General features: G+C 55.3%; 2 protein-coding genes across 2 annotated transcripts in view; both read right to left on the bottom strand.

The window, feature by feature from the left end:
* Window positions 1-2658: 2658 nt before the first annotated feature.
* LOC104862389 (C-C chemokine receptor type 5) lies at window positions 2659-6814 on the bottom strand. Its single transcript, XM_010624379.3, has 2 exons — window positions 6724-6814; window positions 2659-5503 (listed from the first exon to the last, which is right to left on the bottom strand). The coding sequence occupies exons 1-2, from the start codon at window positions 6791-6793 to the stop codon at window positions 4431-4433; spliced, it is 1143 nt and encodes a 380-aa protein (XP_010622681.2). The 5' UTR covers window positions 6794-6814; the 3' UTR covers window positions 2659-4430.
* Window positions 6815-12601: 5787 nt separating this feature from the next.
* Window positions 12602-15319, bottom strand: part of LOC104862388 (C-C chemokine receptor type 5) — a 5345-nt gene continuing 2627 nt past the window's right edge. Inside the window, exon 2 of the mRNA XM_033762624.1 lies at window positions 12602-15208. Coding sequence (XP_033618515.1) covers window positions 14079-15197 — 1119 coding nt within the window. The 5' untranslated portion in view covers window positions 15198-15208 and the 3' untranslated portion in view covers window positions 12602-14078. The remainder of the gene's footprint in view (window positions 15209-15319) is intronic.

The raw sequence follows: 15319 nt of genomic DNA on the forward strand, positions 1-15319 counted from the left end.
CTTCTTAAAATGGGGATAGGCTGTTCTGTCCTAAGTGACTCCGGGTCCCTTAGGAGAGCAGACGCTAACAGGAGGGCAAAGAGCCTGCAGTGCACATGGCTGGTGAGGGGTCCCCGTGCCACTGTCACGGTCCACGGTGTCAGAGCAGGTGCTGAGGGAGACTGGCTTCGCTGCGGCCATGTGGGGGGGTGGGGACTCGGCGTCTGCTGGAGCCTTCATTTTCCAACAGGCACCGGCCTATGCTCCCTTGCTCGGCAGAAACCATGGTGGCCTTGGTGGCAGGGCGCCTCACCGGCCCCAGCCGAGCCTACTGCCGCTGACAGGAAGCCAGCGCCCCCAGCTGGTGATCTCTGGTCAAAGCTGGCGGGGACACCCTTGCTGGTTTGCGGATGTGGCCTCCAGGGGGCAGCATAGGCCAAGGTTCGCCTTTCCATCAGAGCGTTTGAAAAGACTCCTCACCTTAAGAAGCTGTTGCTCAAACACAGTGACATAGGATTTACAGGCAGACTGAGCAGTGACAGTGTGGAACCCAACGTAAGGAAGCCAGAAGAATGTTTACAGAAAATTATGAAAGAAATGTCTCATCTAAGATATTAAAGTGTGACTATCTTTGGGGAAAGTACAGGCAAGACTCTTCTGGTGAATTTTACTTCAAAGTGAAGGAGTGGTGGAAATGCTCTTACATTCTGCCCTTCTGCTCCCCTCATCCCTGAGGCCAAGGGGGGCCCTGGGAACTCTGACTATAAATGAGGGTGGAGGAGGAGCAGCGGGGGAAAGGGGGGGACCTGTCCTATAGGTCACATCTTTGCTTCCAGGATGGCGGGGGATGAGTCTTAGGGCTTCATCAGAAAGCTTGCAAGTCCTGACATATTTGGGGGTCTGTTTCGCCCTCTGATGGAAAATAAATGCCTTGTAAACAAGCCTAAGAAAATAAATGGCTTGTGAACTTAATCCTCACAGTGGCGAGACCAGCGCATTTTAATTCAGAGCTGCTGAAACTAAGAACCCTCAGAACACACAAGTCCACAGAATCCCAATTTAAGGATGTGTACATTATCTCTCCTTGCTGGGGACAGTCACCCTGACTTTGGTTTGTCCACGTGTGTATGTAGCCCTCCTGGACAGGGCCCCTGGGTGGAGGCGGCAGGATCTCCTCACCCAGGAGGTAGGCAGTGGGGTCAGGTCCTGAGGGTGATGGGGAGTAGGGAGCTCTTGGGGAAGGCTGTGGGAATGGCCGCTGACCCCTCAGAGAGCTTTTCTTTACCTCAACTTTGAGTACATTAAATACAAAGTTTGGTAAAAAAAATATGGCGAACATTTAACTTTAAGAACTACAGTCACAGACACACTGCCACGAATCGCCCTCAGAATCCCCTCCCTCAGTCTGGACACACTCATCCCATCGTCCCTACTACTCTCTGGAGCTGCTCTGGTGACCTCCTTCATGAATGTCGTTTCAAAGTGTGATCAAAAGTAGGGTAAGTGCCACTGCCCAGTACCAGCCGATGGACAGGCATCTTGTAAAAACATGACATTGTATCCCCCGCCCATCTTATTCACTGGATGTGGCACTGTGTGACAAAATGACCACGAAAAGGAAACATTTGCAATGGATTCGGGACACGAGGCAGCCACGACAGCACCGCCAAAGACCCTTAGGAAAGAGGACTCCAGAGCTGCTGCAGGAAGCAGTAAGAACGATGGGACCAATGTGTTAGAAATGAGGGGTGCACGGTATTTTGAGGTGATTAATGGCAATGTGTCTTTCCTGGAACAAATGAAAAGTATTTCACATTCACGGGATGGTTTGATCACGCTGGTGAGATGGAAAGCAGGGGAGCTGGGCACGCATCGCATAGCCAGGCACGGCCCGTCCAGCCCTCATCACAGAGGGCCCTGCCCCAGCTGCCTCTTCCCCTGCTGTAGCCCCAGTGGCCTCCTACCCTTCCTGTCTCACCCCACTTGTGACCCCGAGGCATGAGAGCCCATCCTTTGAGTGTGGCGGGGAGAAGCCGCCCCAGATCCAGCCGTCTCGGCCTCTGCCTCTCTCAGGCACGGCTGAGCAGGATCGCGGCTGACTCTGGAGGCGGCTGCCCGGGATCTGCTGCCCCACGGTAGACAAAACCATTGTGTTCCCCGTAGGGGATGGACCCAGAGTGGCCACCTCCACCCGAGTGGCACCTGTCCTTTCTCAGGGTACCCAAATGTACCCTTTGTCACTAGTGCAGTTAAAACTGAACTTTGGGGAGGGCTTGTAAAGGAAAGGAAATCAACTTCATAGTGACTCACAGCGCCCTGCACATGAGGGGCTGACCTCGGTGCAGGAAACTCCCGGACAGAGGCTGCGCTTCGTCTCCGTTCTCCTTTTAAAGACCTGCCGGCCCTTCTGCCGGGGGAGAAGAGTTACCTTTGAGACTTAAAAGCTTTCAGATCCACAGCTCAGAAACTCCACCTTTAAATACAAATGACTGTGGCGATTTGTATCAGGAAGAAAGTCAACTTTTAAAAATATTCCCCCACCCGCTATTTAAACTAAGGTCGACCAAAGGATGCTTTCCAAAACAAGCAACTTAGAAGTTCCTTGGACAGCTGCAGGCATTGGCCTCTAGATGTACACTCGGCTGAAGCCAGAAATACAGTTACACTTAGAAGGTGGTTTTTATTAGATGCACGTGTTTTCCGAGGGACTGGTGACTTCCTGTGCACACCAGAATACACAGGTCCACATGGAGACGCCGCTGGCCTTAGGGGCGACCCGGGCGGGGGTCCCAGGCCCTCCACGCTCTCGACAGTCCCCCACCTGTCCACTTCCTGCCGGTGCCGCACCCCGCGCGACGCTCTAGTTTCAGGTCCTGAGAAGTCTTCGCGACACCTCTGACACCTTAACCCCAAGGGGACCTCAGCCCTTGTGTTGTTCTCACTCATCCTCCCTCTCCCGCTCTGAGTTGTGAATTCAAAAACCACTGCGGCGAAGGTGAAAACTCATCGCTGCTGCACCGACAGCAGCAACAGCGCACTGCCAGCGTCTCCCCGAAGGGAACAAAGCCCTTGGTGTTTGGGAGCCGTTTGTCAGAGAGGGCGTCTGGAGAAGCTGCCCGGAGCCCCCGCTCTCCGCCCGCCGGAAACAGGGAGCTGGGTAGATTTTGTGGCTCAAGGCAACTGGTTTCCAAATGAACGTGTCACTTCCCCCTTCGACTGGTGGCCGGTGAACCCAGGAAGCTGGTCCTGCCGTCCTCCCTCGCAGCGCCTCTGTCCTCTGTGCTGCTCTTTCTGCCCTGGGGCCTCTTCTCCCCGGGGGGTGTTCTGGACTCCAGGCCTCCAGCTCACGGTGCTCTGCGGTGCCCCAGACCTCAGGCTCTTGCACACACGAATCTAGTTTCAGCTCCTCCTGGGAGGAGCCCCGGGCCGGGGTGGAGGGGACAAGGGACAGATGCGCAAGTCCCTCTGTGCCGCTGCGCCCCAGCGCATCCTCTCACACCAAGCCCTCTCTTCTGGTCCAAACCTCCTCCTCCTTCCACGTTTCACAACTCCCCTGGGTCTTTTTCCATCAGCATGGAGCCCAGGGGTTCTGTTCTCGCTGCCTCCTCTGGGGCACTCACCTCCAACCAAATCCAGCCTAAGTCGAGCCGATTCCACATCCTAAGTGCAGAACCCCGGAGACCGTGCTCACCCTGGCCTTGCTGTGTCTCCTTGTTCCACACGCTCACCTCCCCCTGTCCCAGGGGCCAAGAGATGCGCTTTTGGCCATGACTCTGCTGGGCAGTGCTGCCTGTGCCCCATCCCTCGCCCTGTGTCCTCCCTCCTGGGGAGCAGCCACCCGAGGCCCGCAGCTCCGCTCCTCCACCGAGAGAGGACCCAGCTCAAGTCCCCTTGCCCTGAGAAGCGTTCCCAGCCCTGCCAGGACACAGGACGCCTGCCTGGTCATGGAAGTCTGTGCAGCCTGCTGTCCAGACCTTGGAGGGTAGTCACAGCCAGAATACACTGTTTCTCAACTACTCACTTTCTATCTCCCTCCACGGCGACACAAAGACTTATTTTAAGCACGTTTACCACCTATGCATTTGCCTTTTACAGGGTAAGGCCCTGTGCAGTATTTCTCAATGAGCTTTGCTATTTCTTTTCAGATCATCGATCCCGAGGATGCAGGAATCAACAATTCTCTGAGGACATTTTTACAGTGAACTTCTGCTCTAAAGGAAGAGTTTGCCAATAACTCGGTATAAGCAGAGGGAAACCAGGTCTCCAGTTCGTCAGGAGATTTTGACACAGCTTTCTAGAGTCCGTGGGCTTCCAAGCTCCCCTAGACTGGAGCAGGTGTCAAAGGATGGGCGGATCTCCCACCCTCTGGGGCAGTAACTTCCTCTTTCAAAGCCGCTCCCGGCCCCCAAGTTGTGCACACAAGCCGAGTGGCATCCGCACCTCAGGCCGCGTCACAGGCCCAAGGACACCTCCTGCTCCCCGGTGGACCGGGTGTAGACGGAGCTGCTGCGCTCAGGGCCGTCTCCCCGGGAGACCGGGCACTGCCCGCAGAGGCCCTTGGCCACGTACTTGCGGAAGAACACCGAGAGGTACCTGCGGAACTTCTCCCCCACGAAGGCATAGATCACGGGGTTCACGCAGCAGTGCGTCATGCCCAGGGTCTCCGTCACCTGCATGGCCCGGTCCAGCCTGTTGGAGCTGTCGCAGTTGTTCAGGTTCACGGGCGCGGAGAAGGTGTTCAGGAGGAGCACGACATTGTGCGGGGCCCAGAAGAGGAAGTAGACGATCATGATGGCGAAGATGAGCCTCACGGCCTTGTGCCTGCGCCTCTCGTTCCGGCACCGCAGCAGGGTCCGCAGGATGCCCGAGTAGCACACGACCATGACCAGCAGCGGCAGCACCAGCCCCAGCACGACCATCTTCAGGGCCTGGAAGGCCTTCCAGAAGTAGTACAGCTCGGTCGAGTAACGAGGGCTGCACGTGAAGTGGAAAGCTTCTTTCTGCGATGTGGCGAAGAGGATTCCCGGGAGAGAAGCGAGCGCGGCCACCACCCAGGTGAGCCCGCTGAGCGCCGCCCCGAAGGTGACCGTCCTGGCTTTCAGAGCGAACACGGCGTGGACGATCGCCAGGTACCTGTCGACCGTGAGGAGGATGATGAAGAAGATGCCCGCGAAGTAGCCGACCTGGTACAGCCCCGTGAGCAGTTTGCAGGCCGCGGCCCCGAAGGTCCACTGGGAGGCGGCGGCGTAGTGAGCCCAGAAGGGCAGCGTGAGCAGGAAGAGCAGGTCGGAGGCGGCCAGGTTGAGCAGGAAGATGTCGGTCATGCTCCTGAGCCGCTTGCAGGTGACGAGGATGAGCACGACCAGGACGTTGCCCACGAAGCCGACGGCGACCACCAGCGCGTAGAGCGGGGGCAGCAGCTGGGCCGCCATCCCCTTCACCTCGCTTTTCTGGCAGGGTTCTGCTAAGCCGTAGTCGATGTCGTAACTGGGGCTTGTCGTTAGGTTATCCATCTCGCCCTGCCCTGCGAAGAAGGAAAAAGTGATGTTTATAGACTGGCGCACGCGCAGCGAGTGGTCTGCTGTGAACGCGAGTGTTCCACACTCCTGCAGGCCTTCCTGTTTGATATACAGATTTCTGTACTTAGTGGAGGTCCCTGTTTGGTCCCTACAATGAACTTCTATAGTGGAAAAAGCAAAAACAAAGGTTTTCTGCCACCTCCCAGACCCAGCTGGGGCTGAAATTGAGGAAGACATCATCTCACCAAATCAACGCTTGTTTTCTGTGGCTGTGAGGGGTGGGCGAAGCTGCAATACAATTTTAAGAAACCAAGGCAGACCAAGTGCACTCAGTCTCAGTCCACATCCAGGCCGCTGGCCCTGCAGAGCCCACAGAGCAGGCACCACAAAGGAGCCACAAAGAGCAGACAGGTCCAAGGCTCTGGATGCCAGTGCCAACCAAGCCTCCTGCCCATTTCTCCGTTTAATCCTTAAGACAACCGTAACGTGAGTCACACTTTGCAGACAGGGACACCAGAGCACAGAGGAAATGAGGGGGAAAATAAGGAGCCTGCCCAAAGCCACACAGCAGTGGAGGAATGGGTTTTGAGTGCAAGCAGACCACATCCTTCCATGCTGCTTGGTCCTTCTCATGCTGAGGTCCTTGGACCTCAGGTCAGGCAGCTGGGAGAAGCACCTAGAAAAATTTCACCTTAACAATCTGAGCCAGAGAATAGGCACGGACATGAAAATGCTGTAGAACAGATGCATTGGAGGGAGGTGCCATCGGTGGCAGCCATTTGATATCAGTCTGGACGGGGGTTAGGGTCCCCTCCTCCCCTGGGGTGGGGAAAGCAAGACCAAGATGTGGCTTCTGGTGGAGGCGCAGGCAGAGGTGCCCGAGTGAGGTTTCAGATCCCCTCAGCTGGAGGTGATCCTTGCTGAGATTTCCACCAAGGCTCCTCTCCCTGGAGAGGTTTCTTGGAGAAGTGAGGGGTGTTTGTAAAAACAAACATACAAAGAAACCATAGTGTCCCCCGTGAAGTCCTTTCCCAATCATGTTTTGTATCTGTGATGCTATCAGACTCCGAAACTCACTCTAAATCCTGACCCCTTTCCTTATCATAAAGATTACATTTGAAGATAGTTCTATGAGCACCTGGTTTGGCCAGATGCCTTTTCTCGGTTCCTGTCAAGGCCTTTACTCCTCACAGAAGCTGTGCTGCCCAGCAGGCGGGGGACTTACCAGACAGAGGCTCCTGTGGGGAAACGGATGTAGCAGCTCCTTTACCCAGCGGGGCTGTGTGATTCAACATATAGACAGCTAAAGTAGGAAATAGTTTCTCTTGAAGGGGTGGAGTTTAATGAATGAGTCCATTGCAGAAGGAAAATTCTTCTTCTTCTTCTTCTTTTTCTTTTTCTCCTCCTCCTCCTCCTCCTAGAGGAGAAAGTACTAGTCTAAAAGTTTATCCATGGGCGTTTCTTCTTAGATGATTTCACTTTTGTTCTCCACTCATCCAACTATACAGAATCTGTTGGAAATTAAAGAGAATGAAAGGAGACTGGAGCTAGAGGAACACTTTATCCACCTACTAAAAAACCCACCTCTGAATAAGAGATTGCTGTCCAAGAGGCAAGGCAAAGAGGGCAAGTCTGTTCTCTTCAGCATTGCACTTAAGTAAAGCCAGCCTTAAATCCAGGGAGGACTCTGTATCACACTTAAACCCCCTTTTACCTATCCCCCGTAACACTCACACATGCTCATCCCCAGTTGTTGTGTTGTCCGCGAGCCCGCTCGTGGAACAGGGTTCAGGGGGCCTGGACTGGGAGGGCAAGTTGAGGAATCACCACGCAAACTACAGGGAGGTTTCTGGAAGATTTTCGCTTTATTCAGCAAATGCACAGGCTTATATAGGGTACGGTGGGGGTGCAACCAGGGTGGAGTTGGGATATTTGGCCCATCGTTATTGGCCACATGTTAGGTTTAGGAGTGTATGCTTTAGGGGCAGAGGAGAATGGAGTCAGGACTTTTTGGTTTTGGAAAGGAACAGTTTATCTGTCTAAGGTCAGATCTCCACACACCTGAGGGGCGGATGATTCCAGTCCTAACAGGCCTTGGAGTTTTCTCAAGAGAGATGGGTGCGGCGTTCCTGACTCAGCCAGACTTTAACCTGATCGTCACCCAATACTATTTTTCTTTGTGAACTGAAACTATTGGTTCTGTAAGAAGTTTGACTATTGGTTCATCGTGGTGAACTACACACACACACACACACACACACACACACACACACACATACACACACACATCTATCTTTTTCTTTCTCTTCATCTAATCTGGGGGGCACAGCACTGTGAATTTTTGCCCTTGCCACTGTTTTGTGTCTCTTCTTAAGGACACTCAGACTTTATGAGCACTCAACCAGCCCAGATTTATACATAACAGCATCCCTCACTCCAAGGACATGATTTATTTGGAGCTGTGGGGGATTTTCCACAGAAAGTGGGCAACAGCTAACAGATGGACACCGTCAGGGCCAGGGGCATGATGGTTTTATACACAGACAGGTCAGGCTCTCGTGGTGTTGGTGACTTGCCCCCAAACCTCAGCTAATGACAGCAGAGTGCAGGAGACTCTGGACTTCACCACCTCAGCTAAAGAATGAGAAATATTGGCCTGTGACCCACAGGAAGACAAAGGGCTGGCCCAACAATCTGTGGCCCAGCACATGGGCCAAGAAGGTGGCCTCTGTGGAGAGAATGTCAAGCTCAAAGCCATTTCTGCCTCAGCCTCCCAGCTGTGGGTTTGTTGACAGGGCTAGAGAGTAACAGGCTGTTGCCACCAGGGATTCCGTCTTGCTTTATTCCCAGTCCCATCTTCATGGCCAGGAAGTGGCCTTAACTCTGCATCCCAGAGCACAGGGCCCTCAGGAACAGGCTGTCACAAGCCGTCAGCTCTGGACAACAACTGACGCTAGGACTCGTGTTCAGGGGAAGTACTGATTTCTGCATGGGGCTCCTAATCCAGTCCCTATATAAATGTCCCTTCCTTCCCCCAAGGCCTCAGAAAGAGGAACGTGAGAGCTGAAATTCTCCCCTCCTTCTGGGTCACTGGCATCTTCAATGAGGCCACTTGGTCTCTTAGGCTTTAGCTTCTGGGTGGTGAGCAGCCAGGCCCGAGGTCAGGAACAATCAGGCACCCACAGCATGCAGCCTACTCACGATAATCTTCCAGCTCTGAATTCTCGCTCAGTGATTCTTTCTAGAGAGTTTATCTCAGAAACAAAATTTAAAACATTTTTTTCTCTAACAAAATTGGTTTCCCAGGGTCCTTGTCCAGAGTGGGTTAATTTCAGCAAACTGGACAGGTGAAGACTGTGCTTGGACTGGCTGGGGCTTGGAGATCAGAAAAGAGTGGCTGTGGCCTGGGGAGTTAGCTCAGTGGTGCCACCATCTGCCTCCCAAGTGCAAGAACCTGAGTTTGATCCCCAGTACCAAAAAGAAGAAAAAAAAAGAAAAGAAAGAAAGAAAAAAGAGTGGCTGCTCTAAAAGGGCCAGAAAGGCAGGGGTTCATCCAGAGTGGAGCAGAACATGTCGGCATGAGAACAGAGCCTGTGACAAGGATGTGAATCGCCAGGAAAACATCTGAGCCATCCCACATGATGCCCAAAGCCATGAGAAACAGTCAAGCCAGGGGTTCCAACTCATTTCATTTCCACTACTTTACTTAACTCTTAACAAGTTATTGAATCTCTCTAAGCCTTATCTGGAAAATGGGGTTTAAGAAAACTCAACAGCAAACCTATGCTATGGGTGTGTGGTCAAGCCCTGCGATCTAACCAGCAGAGTCCTCCGCCCCCAGGCAGTTGTCTGAACTGAGAACTTGCCGAGTGTGCCTCAGGAAGACTCCACAACCTGGCCACACAGACACCAAGGTAAAACTTGACAGACGAGAAGCAACACATTCTTTCGAGGACAGCACCGGTGACACCTGTGCTGGGGCCTCGGGGATGCTGCCCAGGGTGCTAGAGTCCTGTTTGTGACCGCGGTTGGTTTTTACTGTCGCGGTGCAGACCTGGGGTTTGCTTGTGATCTGCCTGTGATCTGCGCGGGATCGTCTCCCGGGGGCTGAGGGCGTGACTCACGCTCACCTCCACCCCCAGAGGGCAGTGTGGAGCAATGCAGGGCTCCAGTCCCTCAGGGCCTCAGGCTGTGACCCTGGTGAGGCTCTTGCCCTCTCTGGGCTTCCAAGCGAAGGGCAGGGGCAGCTTTCACCTGACGTGCGACCTGACTGCGAGCCGTTTGGAAGTGTGCACTGGGCAGGATGCACTGGGCAGGTGTCACCTCCAGACTCCCACAGGAGACGACTTTTCGATCAGACTCGAGGCCCACATGGTGGGTGTCTCATGCCGCCCTCCTTCGGGCACTGTCCCGCCTACTCACCACTGGGCCCATGTTCAGAGGTCCGTTTCTCTCTCCTCGCCCACGGCCACCCCTGGACGGCGCTCAGAGCAGGAGCAGCAAGATGGGAGCACGCTGGTCCTTTGCTTGGCTTGGGGACAGCTGACCACCGGACGGGCACGATGAGCCACGGCGGCTCTGGGAAACTCCTAGGGCTTGAGTTGCCCTGGCTCAACGCCACTCAACGCTGAGGTGGGCTGTAAACCCAGCAGCCGATCTTTCGTTTCTAAAAATGAAGGTCTGATTGGGAGACCAACACGTGCTCATGATACGAAATGGGGAAAACGTTCGTAATCTCAGAACACAATGCTTCAACCCTGACCTTTCCCGGGCCTGCCTTTGGGATAATTACCCTCTCTGCGCTGCTGCTCTTTACTCTTTCCTTGTCTTGGATCACAATATAGGCGTTTCCTTGTGCTCTTAAAATTCTATTTCAATGCGATCCTTTCATTGCTACTTTTTTTTTTTGGTACTGGGGATCGAACTCAGGACCTTCCTGCATGTGAAGCAGGCGTCAGAACCACTAAACTAAATCCCCGGCCCACCTTTCATTGCTACTTTTGCTGAGCCTCTGGTGAAACAAGGCACTCGGATCGGCTTGGTGAGTTTTAATCTGCCTGCAGCCAGGGACGCTCCGCCCACATGGAGGATGAGGAACACCTTCTCCACCCCCGGGAAGGTGCCCTCTGCTGGCATGGAGGGCAAAGCTGCTCTGACTTCATGCGGATTAAGCGCACCTGTTTTTAAACTTTCTCTAGAGGGAATCACAGCTGCTGTTCCGGCTCCTTTTGCTCATCGCCACTCTGAGTTAACAGAGACCTGTTGTCAGACGGCCAGGCTCTTTCTGTTGTTCGCGGACACACAGTGTTGTACCGATTATCCCAGTCTACACTCCGATGTCTCGTCAGTGTCCCCAAAGCCACCTTTGCCAGGAAAGCTGGAGCATCCCCATGATCCTCACAGAAACAGGAAGAATCCCCACCCCACCCAGTGTCACACTGTGTCTTCTGGGCCCCTCCGCAGCGATGCCTGGATCTCCTGAGCCCCAGCCTGCCTGGTGGGGGCAGAGCCAGCCGTCACCTTCCACCTGGGACGTCTGCCAGGGCAGGCGGGTTGTGGGGTCACCATGCTATTTCTTTGTTCCCATCTCATCCTCTTCCCGGCCCCAGGGCCACTTCCTTCCTGTGCAGAGCAACATAGCAAGTAGATGCTTGCAGTCTGTCTGCTCCCCGCTTGAGAGATCTGTCCATGCAGATGCCTCTTAACTCTGTGCAGCAGCCAGCCCTGTGCCTTTGGGAGATTTCTTTCAGGTCAGTGCCAGCCTCGGTCTAATGCAGGCTCAGGAACAGTGACAAAAGTCCAGTGTCCTGACTAAAGAGTCCTTCTCACCTGCAGCTCTGTGCTTCACTCCGTGCACACAGGAAGTTATAGTATTATGACTATGCTCTAAGGCCCAGAGCAGAGAAGTAAATGCCCCACACTTCTAGAGGTGGAAAGCCACCTCTAGGGCCAGAGGACTCCGCAGGGCCCACTAGGGGTCGACGAAACCAGCCCCAGGCCCCCTGTCAAGTGACTAATCCCACCCAGCCTGCACTGGGACTGGTGAGGGGAGGGAAGGGATTAAGGCATGTGCGGGAGCAGAGGGGCCTCTCTGCTCAAATCCAGGGCGAGGAATGGGGACTGGCCGAAAGGGTTCCCTGGAGGCAGTGGGCCAGGTACACAGAGGGTAAGGAAGAGAGGGGTGGGTGGGGACGGGAAGAGGTCGATGAGGCAACAGTCAAGTTCCTGAGATGCACCTGCCCTGGGCTGCATCCGAGGAGGGTGGACATCCAGCCAAAGCGAGACTTTGCAGTCTAAGGAGTGTCTGGGGCCCCCTGCCAGCTCTGGGCTCTCTGGAGCAGGTGATGGCTGAGAGCTGGGTACAAGGACAGTGCCCTCTTCCTGTCCTCCACCCAGCCCATGCCCAAGGATGCCAAGTGGAGCGAGAACAGCGCTGACCCTCCTGGTCCAGACCCGGCTGAAACATCAGGGAGGACAGGACCCTTTCCACATGAGTGGGTCACATTAATGGGGTCCCCAAGGCACGGCCTCGTGAGAGGGACTGCCCTGTGATGCAAGGCCATGCTGGACGCAGCCACTGTTCCCCTCTCTCGAGCACTGCACACTGGCTGTAAGTCTGTCCTCTGCCCACCAGCAGCAGGCGGGGACGGGGAGGTGTAACGGGCAGACACGGATTGGCAGCCACCTTTACCTTCTGGACCCAGCCGGCACAGGGCTGACCCCGCGCTGCCTGTCACACCAGACTCCATGAGGGCGAACATACGGCACTCGTGGAACCCCACACACATGTCACTTGGCCCCAAACGGCCCCCCAAACTCAGGATCCACATTGCAGACGGGACTTCTGGGGTCGGGGTCCCGGGTGCCTCCCTTCCTCCCTTGTGTGCTGTGCTTCCTGGGTGTGGGGCTGAAGGCGTGAGCAGGACCAGCCCTGTGATGGCTGAGGAGGGCCCACATGGCCACACTGAGTCTCTGTAGGATGAGGCTGCTGTCACCTGGGCTCCAGTCACAGTTGCTAGTCATTGCCCAGAGGGAGAAACAAATCGTGAACAGAGCACAGCTGACCACACCACAGCAAAAGAGGCGATCGTCTTTTAATCTTTTAAACAACAGTTAGAGTGGTCATTTATTTTCCAAAGCATCATTTAAAAGAACAGTATGTATTAAAACACAATGGCACACATTTAGTGGGTGACACGATCCCATCCCCCTTCTGTTCTGAAACCTTCTCCAGCCAAGGGCAGAAGGTCCTCGCTTCCCCAGCCAGCTCCTCCATCTCTCTCCTCTGCAGACTTCCACACCTCTGATGAGGGGGAACTGACTCCAGAACTCCTGCTGGCCACCAGGGGACAAGGACACCTACAACACAGAGAGAGTCGGATAGGGCTACATCCATGGCTTCCTAATGATCCCAAAAAGATATCTGAGAGGGTCAAACCACAGTGAGACGGTGCTGGTGGGGCGTATGCTATAACCCCCACTAATATTCCTGCGTAGACGCCACGTGGCGCCTGGCCACAAGCCCACAGACCCCCGAGTCCCGTGGTTCACCCAGAGCTGTTGATGTCCGGTCGGCAGGCGGTCCTCAAGCACACAACAGGCTTTATGTTTTCCCCATCAAGTCACCACCATCTCTGTGGCTACTACAGCATTCCAGGCTCGGCCCCACGGTAACTCTTAAAGACTCCGTCATATTGGCTATTTGCTGCTTCAGCCTTAATTTTACTTTTCCTATTTTTTTTTTAAACGTCTGAGCTCTGCGTCTGTATCCACGTCAGGCTCTGGAAGGTGGTCTGGGAAACACCTCTCCTCAGTGCATCTAGAATCTTGCTCAGAGGCCTGGAGATGCCACACTTTGCAGAGGAGATGTGCAACTGTTACTTGTGCCTCAGGCTCCTGAGGACGTGCCCCAGGCCCCCAGGATGGAAGGTCCCTTCCTATAACCATGCAGGAGCCAACAGGGGTGTGGTTTCCTTTGAAGGTAGGCTACTTGGTTGTCATGGATGAACCATATAAAGCAAAACGTGCCCTGCACTTGTGAATAAGAGACCACCTGATCCATCCAGACTCCCCAAAAATGATTAAGCTCGCAAAGTTTCCATGACTGGTGGGGTCTTCAAAGTCACGTTGAGGTGGGAGATGGGGCCAAGGGCCAGGGCCACTTCCTTGGTCACCTCTGCCTCCATCCCCTCCTCCCACATGCAGCCTGGACCCTGGGTCCCCTTATCCCAGTCCATCCCAGGCCTGTCCCACTCTGTTCCCCACTGAGGTGGGGGACATTGGTTAATCAGAGACGGATAGAAATAGAGAATGAAAGGTGAAGTTTGGAAAAAGCATCAGCCCGAGGCAAGGAAGCACTGTTTTCCAGAAACAGATGAGCTTGATGGCGATCCAAGGTCTCATGACAGTTCTTCTGGTCTGTTCCCTTTCTATAAGCAGTGACACAGTCTATCTGGGCACAGCCCCGAGGCTCCTGGGCACTTCATTTCGAGGTCTCTGGTCACCAACAAGCCCTTGAAACCTGTCACCACATATGGTGGCCGTCTCCCCTCAAACACGACGGGCCACCTGGGGCCCATGTTACAAGCCAGCCGAGAACTCCTGCTCCCCAGTGGACGGGGTATAGGTGGAGCTCGCGCGCTCTGCTGGCTCCCGGTAGAAAACTGGGCACTGCCTGCAGAGGCCCTTGGCCACGTACTTGCGGAAGAACACCGAGAGGTACCTGCGGAACTTCTCCCCCACGAAGGCGTAGATCACGGGGTTCACGCAGCAGTGCGTCATGCCCAGGGTCTCCGTCACCTGCATGGCCCGGTCCAGCCGGCTCCCGTTGTCACAGTCGTCCAGGCCGAAGAACACCTGGAAGGTGTTCAGGAGGAGCACGACGTTGTGCGGGGCCCAGAAGAGGAAGTAGACGATCATGATGGCGAAGATGAGCCTCACGGCCTTGTGCCTGCGCCTCTCGTTCCGGCACCGCAGCAGGGTCCGCAGGATGCCCGAGTAGCACACGACCATGACCAGCAGCGGCAGCACCAGCCCAAGGACGTTCCTCATCAGCCTATGGAAGATCTTCCACTTGTGTGGAAAGTGGGGGCCGCAGGTGTGAAGGTTTAACGACTCCTCCTGCGATGTGGCGAAGAGGATTCCCGGGAGAGAAGCGAGCGCGGCCACCACCCAGGTGAGCCCGCTGAGCGCCGCCCCGAAGGTGACCGTCCTGGCTTTCAGAGCGAACACGGCGTGGACGATCGCCAGGTACCTGTCGACCGTGAGGAGGATGATGAAGAAGATGCCCGCGAAGTAGCCGACCTGGTACAGCCCCGTGAGCAGTTTGCAGGCCGCGGCCCCGAAGGTCCACTGGGAGGCGGCGGCGTAGTGAGCCCAGAAGGGCAGCGTGAGCAGGAAGAGCAGGTCGGAGGCGGCCAGGTTGAGCAGGAAGATGTCGGTCATGCTCCTGAGCCGCTTGCAGGTGACGAGGATGAGCACGACCAGGACGTTGCCCACGAAGCCGACGGCGACCACCAGCGCGTAGAGCGGGGGCAGGATCCAGGCTGCGAGCTGCCGCACGTCCTCCTTTCTGCAGGGCTGGCTGAAATCGTAGTCATAGGTGGTGGTGGCTTCGTCACCTCCCCATCTGCTGCTTCTCAGAAACGACGAAGGGGGCGTGTCCCCGACGAGCCGGGATAACACGTCCTCGTCCTCCATTTCCCTGTGACCTGGAAACAGAACGAAGCGATGGGCGCGCAGCCTACACGCCACCTCCGGGCCGGACCCCGACCCGGACCCAAAGCAGCTGCTGTGCCCCAGCCGCACGCAAGCGCGGCCTC

The sequence above is a fragment of the Fukomys damarensis genome, unplaced genomic scaffold (assembly GCF_012274545.1).
Source record: "Fukomys damarensis isolate Sample0158 unplaced genomic scaffold, DMR_v1.0_HiC HiC_scaffold_12, whole genome shotgun sequence".
In the NCBI taxonomy this organism is placed as follows: domain Eukaryota; kingdom Metazoa; phylum Chordata; class Mammalia; order Rodentia; family Bathyergidae; genus Fukomys; species Fukomys damarensis.

What these genes read in the sequence shown, in the direction of transcription:
- LOC104862389 (XM_010624379.3), bottom strand. Translation starts at nt 6,793, where the DNA reads ATGTTGAATCACACAGCCCCGCTGGGTAAAGGAGCTGCTACATCCGTT. An exon ending in CCCACAGGAGCCTCTGTCTG is followed by an intron (nt 5,504 to 6,723) that starts GTAAGTCCCCCG and finishes CCTTCTTCGCAG; the next exon opens with GGCAGGGCGAGATGGATAAC.